Source organism: Schistocerca serialis, chromosome 1, assembly GCF_023864345.2.
Source record: "Schistocerca serialis cubense isolate TAMUIC-IGC-003099 chromosome 1, iqSchSeri2.2, whole genome shotgun sequence".
NCBI lineage: Eukaryota > Metazoa > Arthropoda > Insecta > Orthoptera > Acrididae > Schistocerca > Schistocerca serialis.
In genome coordinates, this window is record NC_064638.1 from 907,297,239 (window position 1) to 907,317,518 (window position 20,280).

General features: G+C 38.1%; 1 protein-coding gene across 1 annotated transcript in view; it reads left to right on the forward strand.

The window, feature by feature from the left end:
• Positions 1 to 18,915, forward strand: part of LOC126411932 (protein sidekick) — a 644,689-nt gene extending 625,774 nt beyond the window's left edge. The window contains exons 32-35 of the mRNA XM_050081403.1: positions 11,877 to 12,034; positions 12,186 to 12,348; positions 14,762 to 15,090; positions 17,111 to 18,915. Of these exons, the coding sequence (XP_049937360.1) occupies positions 11,877 to 12,034; positions 12,186 to 12,348; positions 14,762 to 15,090; positions 17,111 to 17,353 (893 nt within the window). The 3' untranslated portion in view covers positions 17,354 to 18,915. The remainder of the gene's footprint in view (positions 1 to 11,876; positions 12,035 to 12,185; positions 12,349 to 14,761; positions 15,091 to 17,110) is intronic.
• The last annotated feature ends 1,365 nt before the right edge of the window (positions 18,916 to 20,280 follow it).

Here is a 20,280-nt window from a genome sequence, read left to right on the forward strand (position 1 = left end):
ATTGGGCATTGGGAAAGGTAGTGTTCAATATGGAAGGCCATGGACATTAGGGATGTTAGTGGAAAGGGAGGTGGCATCATTAGTGACAAGCAGGGCACCATGTGGTAAAGGAACATGAACTCTGGAGAGTTGGTGGAAGATATAGTTCGTATCTTTTATATAGGAGGGCAAGTTGTGGGTAATAGGCTGAGGTAATAGTCTGAAAGTGTTGGTCAACAAAAGCGGAGATTCTTTCAGTGAGGGCACAGTAACTGGCCAAAATGGGGCATCTTGGGTGGTTCGCTTTTTTGCACTTTCGGAAGCATGTAGAAATATGAGTGCGAGGAGTGACGGGGGTGAGGAGAGAGATGGAGTCAGAGGGGAGGTTCTGGTATGGGCCTAAGGATTTGAGGAGAGGCTGGAGATCCTGCTGGATTTCTTGAATGGGGTCACTGTAATTTGTAGGTGGATGAATCTGACAATTGGCGGAGTCGTTCTGCCAGATAATCCTTGCGGTTCAAAACAACAGTGGTGGAGCCTTTGTCAGCTAGTAGGATTATAAGGTTGGGATCACTTTTTAGGTGGTGGATTGTGGCTGTCTCTGTGGGTGTAAGATTAGCTTGTAAGGTTAGTCCTGGCTGCAACCCCTTCTTCCGCAGTGATCTCCATCTGTTTATATTCCACCAGCCCTTAACCCTCACCAACATGGTCCTGCAAAGCCATGTCAGTCAGGCCCAGACCTCCTTCCAATACTTTCTCTCCATCCATAAAATTCTCCTGCTGTGCAATCCCAAATTTCTGGATCGCACGTCACATACTGAAACACTTGCCCTCCAGAAAAAAATCTCCACCATATTAATTCACTTCCTACTTCCACCTTGGGCTACCACCATCCACCACCTCTACAACAGCTTCCAAACCCCCACCCCGCATCCCTTCATAGCTGACAAACCCTGCCTTGCAGACCAACTATATTACCTCCATACAGAATCCATGCCTTTGCCTATCTGCTACTCAGCATCTCCTCTATATGGTGAGTAGCAACTATCCTTTTCATAATATTGTTATGTTTTGCACTTACATTGATGTACCCTCTGAAGTTTTGAGTGAAAGTTGTGATCTTGTGTTCTGTGCTGTTTCTTTGAGATTGTAACTTTTTCTTTCTTTCTTTCTTTTTTTTAATTTATTTTTTATTTTATTTTATTTTTTTATTGAAGTGTCGAAGTTTTGTGTGAAAAATACTACATAATTTGCAAAAACAAAACATTTAAGTTACGATCAATCTGTTGACCGGCTTATATCTTCCCATCATGGATACTTTGTTGGCTCATTTCTATCTCTGATTCTTGGATTACCTTCTCCTGGATACAATTAAACAGAATTAGTCAGATGGCATCTCCTAGTCTTATTCTTATTTTGCTTGCAAATAGTTCAGATTTGTGTGTTTGTTAATGATTATTATATAAGTACTGTTGTGCACATTCCAAATGCCTCCATTACTTATGAGTGTGTCCAAGTCTCTGCAGCCTTCTCAAAATCAACAGATTTTGTGATCACCTCTTTTTTACCTGCTGGCATTTTGGTTTTGTTTAAGGGATTAATAATGAAGAAGTGTTATGCTCGTGACCATCCTCTCCTGAATTCTGCTTGATCCTCTCCTAGTTGCTGATCTATCTGTGTGACTCTCTCTTTGTTCGTGCTTATTCAAGGCATGTTGCTTCAGAATGATAGGTACACAACTGTATGATACTGAGGAAATTTAATAATTTCTTTTCTTTTGTCCATCTCAGCTGCATCAATACACAATTTTTGCTGTGTACCGGTTTCAGGCTGACACATCCATTCTCAAACTTCACACCTTGTTATTAACCATAAGTAGTCATACAGCATGGTGCCAAAAAGCACGAATAGCTTCTGTTTAAAACTTCAAACTGTGAGCAAGAAGTACTCTCATTGAACGATGTAGGTTCAGGTATAATGGTAGACACATAAGAAAAGTTATCTTATCAATGGGAGTTCTTGTTTCTCACAGTTTGACATTCTGTAAAAGGCTATTCATGCCTTTTGGCAGCATTTTTATGGCTAACTAAGTTAATAACAAGGTGTGGTTTAATAAATAGGTGTGTCAGCACAAAACTGGTAACCACTGTAGTGAAAATTGTATATTCATGCAACAGAGAGGGAAACAAAATTATCAATTTTCTCAATACTTTGTATTCTATTCTGTAATGCTTTGGAGAATATCTTGTATGTGACTGAAAAAAGTGGTATGCCTCTGTAACTGTTGGCATTTCTTTTGTCATCTTTCTTGTGTAACAGGTGAATAACTGCATTGCTCCAAGCATCTGGAGTCTTCTCTGTGTGCCAAATCTGTTGAAAGAGTTTTTGACTGTGCTAGTACTTTGTCACCAGCCTATCTAAGAATCTCTGCAATGATTTAGTCTTTGCCAGATGTTGTGTTATCTTTTAGGCATTTTTTTGTTTGTCTTTATCTGGTATGGAGACTAGTTTACCAAATGCTGACTGGGAAGTATCCTGCACAACTAGATGAGCCCATTGTCCCATCCCTTTTCTTTGTAAGTGGTTTGAAATATTTGGCTGCATGGTCACAATTATGTTTGTTGTTCAGATTAATTTCCTGATATCATGCTTAAAGCACAAGTTTGGTGCTGAACAGCCTTGGAGCTTTGACTTGAGGGTTTGATTGAAGTCTCTGATGTTATTCTGTTCTGTTCCATTTCCTGTTCTTCTCCTTTAAAGTTCTCTCAAGTGGAGTTCACTTTTTTCTACCTTCTGAATGGTTTCTTAGATCATGATCACGTTCATATTCATCACCATAGGTACCTTTTATTTTTAGCTAGAAATATTGTTTGTTTTGCTCCTGCAAGGATTCTTTGAGCCATTTTGTTCTATTCATAAGAGTCTGGTGCATCCTATTTTGTATTCTTATCTTCATTTTTATATTTTATTAATGTTGATTTAAACATGACTGTAGGAAAACATGATTTAAACTTGATAATGAGCTGCATTTCATATTTGGACTCAAAGTAGAATTGAATTTATAGATATTTTGTTAAGGATGCTGAATTGAGAAAGCTACAGTGCACAGGAAGCAGTGAATAACATGATGGGAAGTTAATATGTTTGATTCATTAGTATGATTTTGCAGCTGAAAAATGTGTCATGTCCTGTGTAAAGTTTGTTTCTGGACTCATAAGTTATATTGTTTACTTTATTCACTGTAACTGTAATTTATTTCTTCATTGCTTTCTTAAATAAGTGAAGATTATATGCTGATATTGTAATCAATTCCTTCTCGGATTACTTTCAGTTTTGATCTGTTTGTCAATATTGCACAATTTTGAGAGAAACACAAGATAGAAAAATCATCATTGTGTTTTATTTACAGTAAAGTGGCATGAAAGTAAATAATATCACTACTTAAACCATGTACAGATTCAATTAAACGAAGTAACTGGCTATTTAAAACACTGAATGACAAAGCAATTGGCCCAAAATATTGTTAACATTGTTTGTGTTATTTAATTTTATGCATATTAACAATTAATTTAAAACTTTTTGATAGAGTTGTGTATTTTTATCTTGATACTATTCTTTCATTGGTTTACAAATGCCATTGCCCTTTCATCTGGCCTGTGCTGTCGTAACATTTTTAAAAATAATAATTTTAGAATTAACAGCAGCCTCAGAGTTTATTTACTTATACAATATATTTTCTTTTCCAACAGCCATGGAAGATTGGGCTACTTGTAAGTTTCAAGATGTTTCTTAACTGAGAACAAATAGTATAGTGCCTTACTTGAAATCTTTTCCAAAAACTGAGCTTTGTTTGCTAATAAAGAATCACTTTTAGTATTGCCAAATGATGTAGTTCCTCCTAGCACATAATAGTAAACATGTAGAAATTTTATGTAAGTGTTAATGTATGTCTTTGCATGTAAACCTATACATAAAGACCAATGTGAACCTGCAATTAGATTTGTACAAATTATGGTTCTTTTTTCCAAAATTGATTCCAATAATTGTGCAGAAATTATATGATGGAAGATGATCATTATCTACATACTCTCTAGTCCAAAATCTATATATGAATGTTAAATATGAGGATAAGGCAAATGAGAGCATTCACTTACCAATTAGTATGCTGAGAATACCAGGGAAAGTGGACAATGTGTTTGAACAGCTAACAAAATTAATTGTGTATTATTGGAACTGGAGAGTTATTCATGAGAAGCTGAGACTCTTAATGACTGTTCATTCACTTTAACCTGCCCGTTTCTCCCATATATCTTAGGTTACTGTCATTTTTTCTCATGAAAATTGATGTTAATCTGAGTTGTTTTGTGTTGATGATGTCTCTGGATGAATAATTCCTTTTTGGCAGTTGACAGGTTATTTTTCCAAATTTTTAGGTGTGCTAGTTCATTGATGAAAATAATCATATGTTGCTGTAAATCTTTGATGTTGAATACTTTTCTCATACAATATGTATTTTTAATATCCTTCATTATGACGTAATGGAAGAATAATGAAATCTAAATTGCATAGGGCATTGCACTGAACATCACATACATCTGTCATCATTCTGACATTGTTTTTGTATTTTATAACTTAAAAACATCTTAGGTGATTCCTAAGGAAATGCAATCTTTTGCTTTGCTTTCACAATCAGCAAGATGAAATTCATCAACAGATATTTTATTATGTTAATATGTTCATGTTTCTGTTCAATTAACAAACGTGGTATGCAGATAATTTCATCTTGCAACATTTTTATCAGATTTCATACAAACATTTTTTCCCCTTTATATTCTTCCTCTCATGTTTCTCTCTCTGAGTTTAGTCTCAGATTTTTTTATCAGATCATTCTCCCATGACAAAAAGTAATATTTTTATTCAGATTTGAGTTTATTGCTGACCAGGGAGCTACATTTTTATAATAAATAAAATCAGGCAGAGGAAACTCCAGTGAGGAACATCAACAATGTTGGAAAAGACAAGATTACTACTTACCGTAAAGAAGACTCATCAATTTGCAGACGGGCACAGTTAAAAGACACTCACATAGCTTTCAGCCACAGCCTTCATCAGTAAAAGAGGGACACACACACACACACACACACACACACAAGCAAGCACAGCTCATGCACACATGACCGTTATCTCCAGCATCTCGGGCCGGAATGCAACATCACGTGGGATGCAAGCACCAATCTGGAGTGGCTGGAGAAGGGGAATGGGAAGGGATGTAGTGTATGTGTGGGGAGAGAGATGAACACTATCTAGTGGATTGTGCAGGGACTAGACTGCCAACTGGTGCAGTGTCAGGAGGTTGTGGGGCAGGGAGATGGGGAACAAAAAAGGAGAGGAGCAGGGAAAAACAGGTGGATGTGTTGGCAGAGAGCTGCAAATAAACAGGATGGGAGTTGAGAATGGGAAGGAGATGATAGGACAGAGTTGGTTGAAACAGTTGGGTGTGGGGACAGTATTGGCAGTATAGATTGAGATTGGTATAATTCTCCTTCCCCTTCCTGGCCCCTCCAGATTGCTGCTTGCATCCCACATGATGTTGCAGTTGTGTGTGTGAGGGTGCATGTTTGTTTGTGTGTGTGTGTGTGTGTGTGTGTGTGTGTGTGTGTGCGTGTGTGTCCCTCTTTTACTGACGAAGGCTGCGGCCAAAATATATATGTGAGTGTCTTTTAATTGTGCCTGTCTGCAACTTGATGTGTCTTCTTTACAGTAAGTAGCAATCTGTCTTTTCCTACATTGTTAAAATAAATAAGAGCTACATGGGTTAACCTCTTTCTACACTCCTGGAAATTGAAATAAGAACACCGTGAATTCATTGTCCCAGGAAGGGGAAACTTTATTGACACATTCCTGGGGTCAGATACATCACATGATCACACTGACAGAACCACAGGCACATAGACACAGGCAACAGAGCATGCACAATGTCGGCACTAGTACAGTGTATATCCACCTTTCGCAGCAATGCAGGCTGCTATTCTCCCATGGAGACGATCGTAGAGATGCTGGATGTAGTCCTGTGGAACGGCTTGCTATGCCATTTCCACCTGGCGCCTCAGTTGGACCAGCGTTCGTGCTGGACGTGCAGACCGCGTGAGACGACGCTTCATCCAGTCCCAAACATGCTCAATGGGGGACAGATCCGGAGATCTTGCTGGCCAGGGTAGTTGACTTACACCTTCTAGAGCACGTTGGGTGGCACGGGATACATGCGGACGTGCATTGTCCTGTTGGGACAGCAAGTTCCCTTGCCGGTCTAGGAATGGTAGAACGATTGGTTCGATGACGGTTTGGATGTACCGTGCACTATTCAGTGTCCCCTCGACGATCACCAGTGGTGTACGGCCAGCGTAGGAGATCGCTCCCCACACCATGATGCCGGGTGTTGGCCCTGTGTGCCTCGGTCGTATGCAGTCCTGATTGTGGCGCTCACCTGCACGGCGCCAAACACGCATACGACCATCATTGGCACCAAGGCAGAAGCGACTCTCATCGCTGAAGACGACACGTCTCCATTCGTCCCTCCATTCACGCCTGTCGCGACACCACTGGAGGTGGGCTGCACGATGTTGGGCCGTGAGCGGAAGATGGCCTAACGGTGTGCGGGACCGTAGCCCAGCTTCATGGAGACGGTTGCGAATGGTCCTCGCCGATACCCCAGGAGCAACAGTGTCCCTAATTTGCTGGGAAGTGGCGGTGCGGTCCCCTACGGCACTGCGTAGGATCCTATGGTCTTGGCGTGCATCCGTGCGTCGCTGCGGTCCGGTCCCAGGTCGACGGGCACGTGCACCACTGGCGACAACATCGATGTACTGTGGAGACCTCACGCCCCACGTGTTGAGCATTTCGGCGGTACGTCCACCCGGCCTCCCGCATGCCCACTATACGCCCTCGCTCAAAGTCCGTCAACTGCACATACGGTTCACGTCCACGCTGTCGCGGCATGCTACCAGTGTTAAAGACTGCGATGGAGCTCCGTATGCCACGGCAAACTGGCTGACACTGACGGCGGCGGTGCACAAATGCTGTGCAGCTAGCGCCATTCGACGGCCAACACCGCGGTTCCTGGTGTGTCCGCTGTGCCGTGCGTGTGATCATTGCTTGTACAGCCCTCTCGCAGTGTCCGGAGCAAGTATGGTGGGATTGACACACCAGTGTCAATGTGTTCTTTTTTCCATTTCCAGGAGTGTAATACTGAAGAATAAATGGATGCACAGGGTGTATGGGCTACATGTATACACAAACAAATCCATATAATGAAAGAACTTGACACTTAATGTTGTTGGGTAAATATGAAATTGACAGAGACACTCTCCAAGATGTAATCTGCACTGAGTTGCATGGTGCATGTGTGCCAGTTACAGGGCACACCTGCCTTCACATGTTGGTGAACTATGCAGTGCCACAGATGTCTCCTGTCATCATATTCCAGCAAGATGATGCCCCCCCCCCCCACTATCAAGGAGATGTTTTCACATTTCTCCATGAGACATTCCATAAGTGTTTGATCGGAAGGGAAGAGCGGTTTCCATTACCTGGCCCCCTTGGACTCCCAATCTGACTCCATTGGGGGTTTATGACAGACATTGTTTACAGAGCAAGGGTTTGAGACATGTTATATTTGAGTCAAGAGATGTGCATCGCATTAGAGTCCATAACACCTGTCGTGCTTATGAACATGTGGCGAGAAGTGGAGCACCATTTCGATAACTGTAAAGCTACAAACAGTGCCCACATTGAACTGTACCATCACACATAAAAAATGTTTGAGCTCCTGTGTACAATGTTTGGTGAGCAAACCTATAAACCTTAATGGAAACTGAAATATAAACAAATGTTTTTGTATACGTGTAGCCCAGACACCCTGTATAATACTGGCACAACACTCAGTTAGTGTTGTGATTTGGAGAATGATGCAACATTTTTCATGTGTCTACCAAGATTGCATGCAAATAAATGATCTGATTTAAAAATTAATTTTGTGGATAGCACATTTAAAAACAGTAATACCCAGTATAAGTAGGATAATACTGATACTTGAGAACATGAATTTCAGTGCCTACTCAAATACTTTGGCCCATCCCAGAACCTGTGCCCACACTTTTCTGTGATTGATTACTGGTATACTTTCGGCTGTCCAAATTAGTTGTCCTTTCTATTATTGTGCACAACGTTATGATGGCCAATCCAGTCATGCTATGATCTGTTTTGTTATGCATAGTTGCTGCCTGGACTCCAACCAGATTGGGATTGAAATGTTGTGCTGGTAATGGATTCAACAACTGGGCTGGACAATCAAAAGCACATCATCCCAGAACGAGACCTCAGAATCCATCTCCCTCCTCAACCAAATTACTACTCACACAAAATCCTTAAATTTAAACAAGACACTCTATTTTAGCTTGTTACTATGCTCCTAAGAGTATCTCAGCTCTCTTCTTGATCAACATGTCCTATCCACTGCTTGCATCAAGAAAACAATTTAATCATTTGTTTGCCATCCCCTCAGTTGTGCCACCATCAGACACTCTCCAGATGTCCTGGTGACTCCAAACCACTACATCATTCCCTAATACAGTTGATAACTACATTTTTTACCTAGGGTTCATACATTTCTTAAAAGTACAATATGTTTTATATTGTGCAATAAAAGTCCTTACAAGTGCTTGTTTTGTCCTCCATTTATTACATTGATTATAAGTCTTTATTTTTGTCTTGCCAGTTATATTCAAACTTAAAAATCGATTTACTTGTTGAATTAAAAAGGTGAAAAAAAGACTGCATGTATATGTCAAAGGTTATAGCAGTTATGAGGGTCCCTCAGCTGTGTGACATGTAGGGAGAGGGATAAGGCTATTCCTGCCTCAGGCATGTAGAATAGAGTGAGGGTACGATTACACACAGTACTAGCAACTAACATGGTTTGCTGCATGTTAACTCATTTCTGCAGTGCCTTTAGTGGGAGATATTATATGTTGGCAGCAATGGCAAGGGGCACAGAAACCTTAACTAAATAATACACATGTGAGTGATTTATTGGCCATCCCTACTTGTAAGACATTTTTGGTGAACACACTGCAGAACAGATATATTTTTAAAATTTTGATTAAAATACCTGGAAAGTGTGTGTTTAGCCAACTGTGGCCATGACAAGGTGAATATAAAGAATGGCAAGTGCCATTGAAAGACATTCAAAAAGGAAAGTGTAAGCTGTGCTTAAAGGACATTGATATGATGTTGGAAGAACCAGCAGTAAAAGCCCATGTGAAAGGTATGTGTTTGATGATGTTAAATGTAACTTGATTAGAATGACTTGACTTGCAACAGTAAAAGATTAGTGTGCAATCATGATAGCTCGAAACTGTGAAAATTTACCGGAAAGATGGGGTACTTGACAATCAAAAGAGTAACAATAAATGTAATAGAGGTAAAGGTAAATTACTTGGGTGCTGCAGTTAACTGCATGCTACGCCCACAAACTGTATCGCAAAACTTATAATTCCCAAGCACTTTCATTATATAGGTGACACAAAGATGTAGAATTCTCATAGCAAGATGATTTTGGCTTAAAAATGTGAATTATGGACTAAATCATTCAAATTCAGTATGGTGTACGCTGGATTGTTTCTCGGCAGCTATCGAGACCCAATGAGGATGGAGCTGGGTCACGTGATGGGAGAGCTTCACTGCTGGCAAGTCAAATCTGGAACTGGAATGCTAGAGGACGCAAACATTTAAAAACATTATGAGGCCCATCTAGCAGACTGTACAGGAAATATGATACATGATGCAAATTTATTTTATTCTTGACCTCACTACAGCAATGAGTGCAACTATTGTCAGTAAAGAAAAGATGTTTAAAAGTCCTTAATTTTCATTTTGTAAATTCTATACGAACCCTTTTACCCATTAGTGTTTGTCCTCCGGAGTGGAGATACACAAACAAATTTGCGACACAGCAGTAGGCACATATTTGCAGTCCTCTAATGCCAGCTTTGTTATGACCATCTACAGGAAACCTTCCTAAGCACCCAAGGTCCAAAATTCCTTGTCTAGTTAAGCCAATTGATGATTTAAGCCCAGGACTAAGGCCCTAAAAAGTAAAAAGTCACTCCTCCTCAACATCAACATCTCTTCCATTCACTTCATCTAGTCCTCCTCAGGCAGCATGCTACCTCCTGAGACATTGACCCCTATGTATCTGTAGGCTCCATAAAAACTTCTGTTTCTATCAAGCACATCTGCAGTGATGGGCACTAAGGCCTTTACAGACAAGCCTCCGAACCTAGTCCAAAAGCAGATTTCTCATGCCTTGCCCTTATACACTGCCAATCCGTTCACTTCCATGAACCAGCTGCAAAAGTGCACATCGTTCACTACTCGTGTAGCTGGGAATAACACAACCTTTTATTCTACAATTTTCCTGATCTCCATCTCCACTAGCCTCAGTCCCACACTGTTTCCTCTTTGCTCACTCTACACTCATACATTCCTCTCAACAGTCTCCCTCTTTTTCTGCTCTATCTTGCTCTCACAGTCTGGTGCCTCACCTCATTGTATGCCACAAACAACTCCCACTGCCTCAACTGAATGACCAAAGTGAACTCAGCACTGGGCTCACAACCTTTTACTCTCAACCATCAGCCACTCTTCCCTTCAGCACTCCCTCTCACTTCCTGCCTCCTCTCTCACCCTGCCAGCTTCACTCGATTTATCCCCTTATTCCACTCGAGCTGCAGATACAGCACATTGTAGTTGGCCAGGACAATGTAGTTAAGCAGTGTGTGTGTGTGTGTGTGTGTGTGTGTGTGTGTGTGTGTGTAAGCTTTTAAGACAGATATATCCGAAAGCTTAGCAACATTTTCAGTCTTATTCCATGAGGTTTTGAGCTTGCAGCGTGATGACTTTGACATCTTGCCATGACATTTCGACTGACAAGCCATTCAGCCATCCTCAGGTGAGTTTTACACTCAACTGAAGGTGGTGGAATGTTTGTCAGGCGAAATATCATGTCATTCAGCTGCAAACCGGAACATTCAATACGCTGGGAACACTTCAAGTGTTCAGTCTTGTTTATATGTCTATCAACCACTAAATGCCTCGAGGATATGGTGAGTCATTATCTGTCTCCTTCCGCGATTTATTTTCCATCAAGAGGTATCTGTCATTGTTAGTGTCTGGTATAGAATAGTTGTGTAGTGCAGTTGACTGTCGTTAGAGCCGCTCCAATAAATGCCATTTTGTTATATCTTGATATGGTATATAACAGTAATGTGCCATGCAGTCAGGAGTATCCACTTTACTAGCAAATATAGTTTCCTATTGAGTGAAACTGACTCAATATGGTTTTTTATGGTGGCATCCATGTTGGGATGTAGCAATCACCACACTACTAGCAGTATACAAATTTTCTTTCTTGATTCTGAAGTATTTTTATTAACATATGTGAACAGTTCACTATAGTTCACATTGACATGCTATTCATAGCCAAGCATTTTATTTGTGATGATGGTGAGTACGGCACTGAGAGTGGACACATGTTAATAAAACTACTTTGAGATTGGGCTAGAAAGTTTTTATATTACTGACATATAGATATCATTTTCTGTACTAAAATAAATATTTCATATTCATTTATGTCTTTTGTTGGAAATGCTACCATCTGAGAACACAGATTTATTGGCATAGTGTTATATTTTGTGTAATAAAATTCTTCTGTCTGATGTGTTACTTGTACCTTGAGATTCTTTTATGAGATTCTTATTATACATCCTTTTTCTTGCTTTTGTGTTTTGATTTTGTGTAATATTTTAGAGATATGTGTTCATTTCTTGTAAATGTTACAGATGATACAAGATGGCAGACAGTGATACGGACAAAAAATGGGGAACTTCAAGAATTTACCATATCTTACCAAAACTTATTACCATCAACATCATATAAGTTCAGACTGATTGCTTATAACAAGTATGGAATTAGTTATCCAGCTTATTCTAATGATGTGGTATGTAAAGAAAGAACGAGTTAAATGAAATATGGTATTTTCATGTACTTTATTTTTTAACTGCTGCTTTTGTTGAAATAATGTGGAATAATGATAGTCTCATATGCCGAAAATGAACTTAAATGATTTTCCTTTTCAAACAATGTTCCAGGTTTTAACTCCATCAAAGCTTTATGTAGAATATGGATACCTGCAACAGAAGCCCTTTTATCGACAAACGTGGTTCATGGTGGCTCTTGCTGCTGTCTCAATTATCATTATTATAACTATTATAGCAGTACTTTGTGTTAAGAGCAAGAGCTACAAATATAAACGTAAGTGCAAATGATATCACAGTGACATCAAAGAAGTTTGAAAGACACGGCAAAGTTTTTATAATTACATTACTTCAACACAGTGACAATGACAGCACAGTGATAGTTTCTTATTTACATTAATGGTGGTTATTATATAATGGGTATCCACTGATCCAGTTACCAATGTATCTTATGTATTGTAATTATTTCCTTATCAAATGTTGACCCTTTCAGATTTGATTACAAGTCAAAAGTCTTCAAAATACTTAATTTGCAATTTTTATTGCTCTGAGAATTCTCTCTTGTTTCTCCATTTTGATGTTAGTAATAACTAAAGCAATGTTATTCATTGTGACTTTCATTCAGTGGTGCCTTTGTTGTAAGTAAATCTAGTAAAGTGATTCAGCAAAATTTTCTTCTCATTTAAAAGTATTTTATTTTTAGGTGTAATAAATATGTTGCACTTCTATCAGTGGATGCCGACTTGTTATATAATTCTTTATATTGGATATTTTTCTTGTAGTTATGTACACTGCATTGATGTATACAGAATGTGTATGCCTCGGGACAACCGGGAGTTTTTTGAGACATGAGAAATCCAGGATTTTTTTTTAGAGTTCCAAGAATTTTTTGTTGTTTTGGTTTTCAGTTATATTTTTGTAATTTTGACTAGTGGGAACTGATACTCTAACAAAGAATTTTACTTTAGCCCACTACTGCAGAATAATACTCCAGCAACAAAACATAAGCAAGAGAAAAACACCAAAATAAAACTTTTATTGCAAAGTAAATGCACCATTTACAACAGAGAACGGTGCACATGCAAGCGTCTACCAATGGCAAATTGTGTCAAAGGCTTTAGGATGATGACTATGCAATACTTTGTAACTACAAATGAGTGGTGATTTGGGAAGCTGTACTTTCAAAGTAAATTTCCTTTTATGCAAGATGAATTATGTTACATGTGAGAAAGTGCAATGAATTTCTTAAACCACAGAGCATTAGATTCTCATTTGAAACTTAACAGCGAGGATTAGCCACTTAGAAAAGTTTCGGGCCTAGAAGACCAGCCATTTATGCCATTATTTGAAATTTTTCTGCCATGCTAAAAAAGATCAAGCTTCAAGGTTACTTTATCATTTTTATTTTAGTTCTTTCATAGGTAATAGATTATACAGTAATGATGGAAAAAGTATAATTACTCTTTTTAAAAAAATGCAACATGAGTTCTTGAGCAATTTAACTCATAACTGGCTTTTCTGTGGGAAAGTCAAAGTACTTGACAAAACATATATTCAGTTCAGTAAAATATATGATCACACTTGTCAGAAATATTCAATTGTGCTCTTAGGATCCTGCGCAAGCCCACCCTCAGGGGGCAGGGGGTTGTACAGCAAAAAAATTTTGATGACCAGTATTATATTTGAAAGTGCAGCTTTTCTTGTAGCTACACTGTAGGCATATTAATTTAAACCATTAACTTTTCCTGTTTGTGTTGGCTGACTACAAAATGTGTCCTATGCTCTGAATACCTGTTATCATTGACTGGCAAGATCACATGACATTACCTATGATTGGCTGCCAAAAGCAATCCCAATTTCAGTACTTTGGAAGCTATTGTACTGGATTTGTGGAATTTGTGTTTGTACTTCCGTAACACAAAACTGTGAAGTGTAAACATTGCTGCACATCAAAGATCCTTCTAAAAAGCATTGTTTTTTGCACTGGGTTTTGTTTCCTAAAGTCCTGGGAAGTTTTATGCCAGTGCATGAAACCTTCATCATTCAAAGGACTGATAAATTTTACAGCTCCGAGGGAAAAGTATATTGTCCTTTAACATGGCAAAAATTTACTTCCACCAGGGGCACAGTGTTTCTTCACCTTGAAAAAAGAGTATTTTCACCCGAGAAAAAGTGTATTTTTAGCCAGAACATCTGGGAATATTTTTTCTTGTCCATGTGTACACCCTGTAATAAATTGTCTATGAAACTCTCCCTTTATCTGTAGCTCTTTGAGACTGTAATTTTCTGACATGGAGCTCTTATTTACAAAAATTCTTATTCTGCACTATACAAATATGATGAGGTTACTTGAATTTTCTTTAAACAATTTTATTTAACGTACGGTATTTTAGCATTTTTAAATGTAGCTTGTATCATGCTTATTTCCACTAATATAATTTGTTAAACTGTTGTTTTGCTTTGGTCATTTTTGTTGGACATCATTTTATGCATGTGAAGATCATGCAGGTGGTTCCCGTTGTAGTTTTTTGGGAAGTGGCAGAATCCTTTTAAATGGTCGGATGATCTGGAACACTGACCAGAGAGAGATAACATAAAATCACTATGTAAATGTGCAAAAAGCTATTTATTTCAGAAAACTTTATCTTTTGTATTTTCATTTAATTTCATTGAAAATTAATGTCTTTCAGAAGAGGCACAGAAAACACTGGAAGAGTCAATGGCAATGGATATAGAGGATCGCCATGAACTTGCTATGGAAATATACAGTTCCCGTAGAAGTGGAGGAACTAGCATGGCTGTGGGAAGCTGTGGGACATTATCCAAAAGAAATACCCTTGGAAGGAAATCAGTTCACCAGCCACCTGGACCACCTATGTTGGGTAAATCACCACCGAGGCCCTTGCCATCATCAGTTACGTACCACAGTGATGAAGAGAGTCTTAAAGGTTATGATGAAAATCCTGATGACAGCAGTGTCACTGAGAAACCATCAGAAATAAGCTCCACAGATTCACAGGTATCCCATTGCTTCTATCAATTTGTTTGTTATTTATTTGTTAATGTAGTATAGAAGTGAAAATTGTAAAATTATAAGGAGACAGAATGGCTGACTTCTACTTACCTGCAAGTGGAAAAATTCCAAGTTCTGCTCACAAACCCCTTTAAAATTAAAAGAAAACTATACTTAGATTTTGGAAATGTTAGTTTTTTCCTTACTGAGGTGCTAGATTGAGAGGGAGTCACCTGCCATGAAGTGTAAGGATAGAAAAATTTGGAGCAAAAGGCATACAAGTAGGAAGGATGTCAAGTGTAGTACACTGATAAGCACTGTGCCACCTCAGTTCTGAGGTTACAGGACAGAGTGAGAAGTAAATGTGGATTAGAAGGATAAAAATGAGAAGTAGAGTGAATAGGACAGCTAAGAACTAGGAAAGTGGAAAAGGAGATCAGGGATAACCAAAAAGAGGTGCAGGATTGGGGAAAATGAATACTAAAACAAATAATTGAGTTAGTAATGAAATGCTTCTGGTGTGTGTGTGTGTGTGTGTTAGTGTTTGTGTGTATGTGTGTGTGTTCAAAGGATAACTCAGGAGAGTGGTAAGTTTTCTTTCTTTTGTGTGTGTGTATATCAACACCTCAACACTTCCACTTTTCGACATTTGTATAATGATTTTCGTGACTTTTGGCAACATGAATGGCTGGTGTTATGAAAAATGCATCCTCAAAACCTCAGCTAAAGATCTGAGACTAAAGTTAACAGAAAATACATCAACAAGTGGCCATGAAAGACTCAATTTCACTATTCGTTCTACTTGAGATTTCGTTTCACATTAATCCATTTTTACTTTCACTCTGTCCTCCTATCATACCTGGACTGAAGCCAACACAGCGCTTACCAGTTTATTACCTTTGACCTATACTTTCTCTTATACCTCTCCCTTCATATAATCTCTCCCTCACTCTTACAACAGGTAGGTCTCTTTCAACTTCAGGCCTGAGTGACATGTTCTCTTATCCAGCCTTCACCCACATCTGTCTTTTCTACCTGTGGAAGCAACAAACAGTTCCAAAAACTAGGTATGGGTTTTTTCTTTCTTTAAATGTGTCTATCAACAGTTTTTGAAATATCACCTCCTGAAGGTAGATATCTGAGCTACTCTCTCCTCATAATTTTATGGAAAATATAATAACGCAGTAACAAAGTATGAAATTTATGAATACAATTTTTTTATTATGTTAGGAAGAACTCTGCTAACAGCTGATAAGATTGTTGTTTATTAAAACACAGACGGTTGTGTGGCTTAAAACCGCATCATCAGATGCAACAGCATTAAAAGATCATAGGCCTACCCTGTGCTCCTAGACAAAATTTGCTATTCACAGAATGTCTTCAATACTATGACGAGTTAAAGGTAAAGAAGATGTGCTCCATTCTTTAAAATTTGCCTGCGTCGTGATGGCAGGGTAGATTGGTGCAGGGCAAAGCAAAAGCGGCTTTAAGCTGCGAAACCAGTAGTGTTTTAATAAACAACAATTTTACCAGCTGTTAGTAGAGTTCTTTCTAACATCGTGCCTTTCAACAGCTGTGGTTGCCCAAAATATAAATAGGTTGTAGCAATTCTGTAAGCATTAAAATCATATTAATGAATTGTATTTGTAGGAATATTTTAATTGTGGATGGCTACAATCAAATATTAGCTGTAGCACAAACATAATGTTATGTGTTTCATTCACAATTTTAGGGAATCAGGAATGCCAAGCACCAACCTGTAACTGATTGATGCATGGCAGAAAGAAACACAAACAGCACACATTGTGTTTCTATGCCCCAAAAATCAGTCAGCTGCAGGTGAGGGGTTGCCTTTCCTCACTTAGTTTATTGTTTATATCCAGAAACTTCCTTTATTGTAATCTTTAAAACAGATTTTTTCCTCAAGTAATGTGTTAATGACAGACTGTGGATCATTTGCTCAATATGTTCACAGCTTTTGTCTTGTATGTGGTAACATCTTTTATAACTTCCTTCCATTTTGCAGGGATCGGAGAGTGAAAATGAGAGTGAGCGATCAGATCCTCATTCATTTGTAAATCACTATGCAAATGTCAATGACTCTCTAAGCCAGTCATGGAAGCGCCAGAAACCTGTTCGGAATTATTCCAGTTATACAGATTCAGAACCGGAAGGAAGTGCTGTGATGAGCCTAAATGGTGGACAAATAATCATGAATAATATGGCAAGATCCCGAGCGCCCCTTCCAGGGTTCTCTTCTTTCGTATGACTAAGTGCCTTTATTGTCTTCTGAAACTGAAGTAGGAAGGAATTAACAGTTGTACTGCGATGCAGTGTATAGTAGCAGTCTAAGTCAGTGCTTGGCAAACAGACTGCAAATTTTAATTTGTACAGGCTGTAAGATATCTGTCGTGACATACAAACTGTACATATGTATAGAAACTTGTCTGTTTCTTCTCATACAGAAATCAATGGCATTATAAGTTTACAGGTGTTTGCCTAGCCATTTACATGTGCCACGAAACTGAAACCAAAGGATTTTTGTGTTCATCATTCACAAAACAACCACAGAATTGTGTGGTATCTTTTTGTATTTAATATCAAGAGTGCTCCCTCATTCCTTTATAAATCACTAGGTGAATATGATGTGTTGAATGATTGAGCCATTATATTCATTTATTTATTAACATTTGCATCAGTAGGTGAAAAGATTAAAACATCATTGTTAATTTTATTGAGTTCTGTTGCATAGCCTAAGTACTGCTTTTCATGTACATGCTCAGGCCACTATTTTAACAGATCTTTGCAACTATTTTTCACTCTGTATTTAAACTGAAGTGTTGACTTACGATTGTGTTGTGCTTGAGTGAGTTAAGAAGCAACAAATGTGATGTCTGGTTTGTGAATATTTATTTCAAATTGAAATGTGTGCCAGAATGAGTGTTGTACAGTCGATAGTAGCAGTGTTGACAATGCTGTCAAGAATAATTTTATATGGATCTTATTCTTGAACAGTGTTTAGCTCCAAGAAAGCCATTTATAAGAATAACGTGAATGTTTGCTGTTAAAAACAAAATGTTTTGTGAAAAAGAAGTGTGTTTCCTACAGAGATCCACATTGGGACCAATTTAAGAACAAGATAAACAGAGAATAACGGTTTACTAAGACATTTTTGTCCCAGTGACAGTGCATTTGATTTATGATAAAGAACTAGTGCTAAGCAAATCTGTGATATCATTTTACAAATTTTTATTATTGTAATTATTATTATTGTTACTGTACATTTCCTGCACAAAACTGAGTGATTATACTGAACCTTTTAAATAATTTGCTGTTATATTACTAACTGTGCACAAAAGAATTCAGCTGATGTAAAAATTGGAATAGCACTGTATTTCCAAGAATGTTATTTGCTCAGAACTGGATGTGTGTAAATTCTGTAAAGTTTTATGATAGTTCTTGACATTGAATTTTTTCATTGTTAGTACATCTTAGAGCAAAACAAGTAAAAAAGTGGACAAGTTTAAGTGTTTCTGCCAGTTACAGGCAAACCTATTGTGTACTGCTGAGAGATAAGACTTAACCTTTTTCATTCAGATTATATAATTTTGTAAAACCAATGAATCTGTCACATCTGTATAGTGTCATTACTATAGCATCAGCCTTTTACGTTGAACTTCGATTAATTTAATAACAAATTTGAAGAGTGACCAAAGAATTATTAGAACTGGCCCATGAAGAACTGAATGGAGTAGTATCATGTTCTTTGCCATCATGACTGAAGATAATATGAGCTGTTAAACTATCAGAAATAAAATTTGAAGAACTTTAGTTTTTGATGCCAGTTCATAGAACACCGCGTACCACCCACTTCCTCTCTCCTGTTAACTGCTATACCATTAGAACTTATGATAGTGACATTTGGATTACACAGAGAGAATGGTCTGACAAAACATAAATATTAGTAACACTGCATAATGTTAAAGTCCACATTTTCATTGGAGACAATTTCTTCCAGAAAGAAGACAAATGGTGAGTGTTTCCACCACTTTGTGCTCAAAATGTGCTAGTGTTATATTTATGAAACAAATGCTATCTGCTTTCTTAAGATTACTGTACTGCAACGTATTTTGTCATGTGCATAAGCACTACCATATTTACTCGAATCTAAGCCGCACTTTTTTTCCGGTTTTTGTAATCCAAAAAACTGCCTGTGGCTTAGAATCGAGTGCAAAGCAAGCGGAAGTTCTAAAAAGTGTTGGTGGGTGCCGCCACAACTAACTTCTGCTGTCGAATATATGTAGCGCTACACAGGCATGCTTTGTAGGCACAAAGATAAATACTGGCACCAAATCCTCTGCGTCAGTAAATAAATTAAGAAAAAGGTGGAAGACGAGCTTTTTTATCCGGCCCGAGTTTCGACCACTGCATTTTCATACATTATGCAACGAAGTAAATACAAATTCCGTATTGTTCATTTTCGAATGTAGCAGCATTTCAATGTACTACAAAAATCCGACGGCGACTGGCAAGACTGTTTGGGATGTTTGTCAATATGGCCAACTCTACGTTCTGAATTTTTTCCTACCTGTGAGAGTAGATGGTTGCTAATAGGAACTTTTATGAATTGTGAATCACATGTAGTATTCTCTTCACCATAAGAATAATACAAATATAAACATTTTGCCATGTATTGTTTCGTGTTTGCTGCTATCTCATTTAAATCCTGTCTGCCTAATAAACTACGAAACTAGAGTGAGACAACAGCAAACGCGGAAGAATATACATATCATTTCATGTTTATATTCGTATTATTCTTATGCTTAATAGTGATACAGTCAGAAATGAAGCACAGCAATTGACTAGATTTTTAAAACTAAGATGACTCTAATTTCTGTGTAGAATGTAATGTACTAAAGAGTCCCAAGCTCCACACAGCTACATGACACACAGGGAAGTACTTTTAGGTTGCAAAGATTTTCAGCCGGAGATAAATTTTCGCTAAACTCTCATTCAGAACATCTTCTATCATATGCAGTCTATTATTTGGTTCTTGTTGATTATTATCAAAGAAAGCAGCAGTGTAAGTAACAACAAATAGCAGTCTCTTGCCATTGTTTTGCTAATGAGACGATTCCTCTCTTTTATTTATTAATTTTTTTTTTTTAAAATTGTAAGCGGCGGTAGCGCACACAA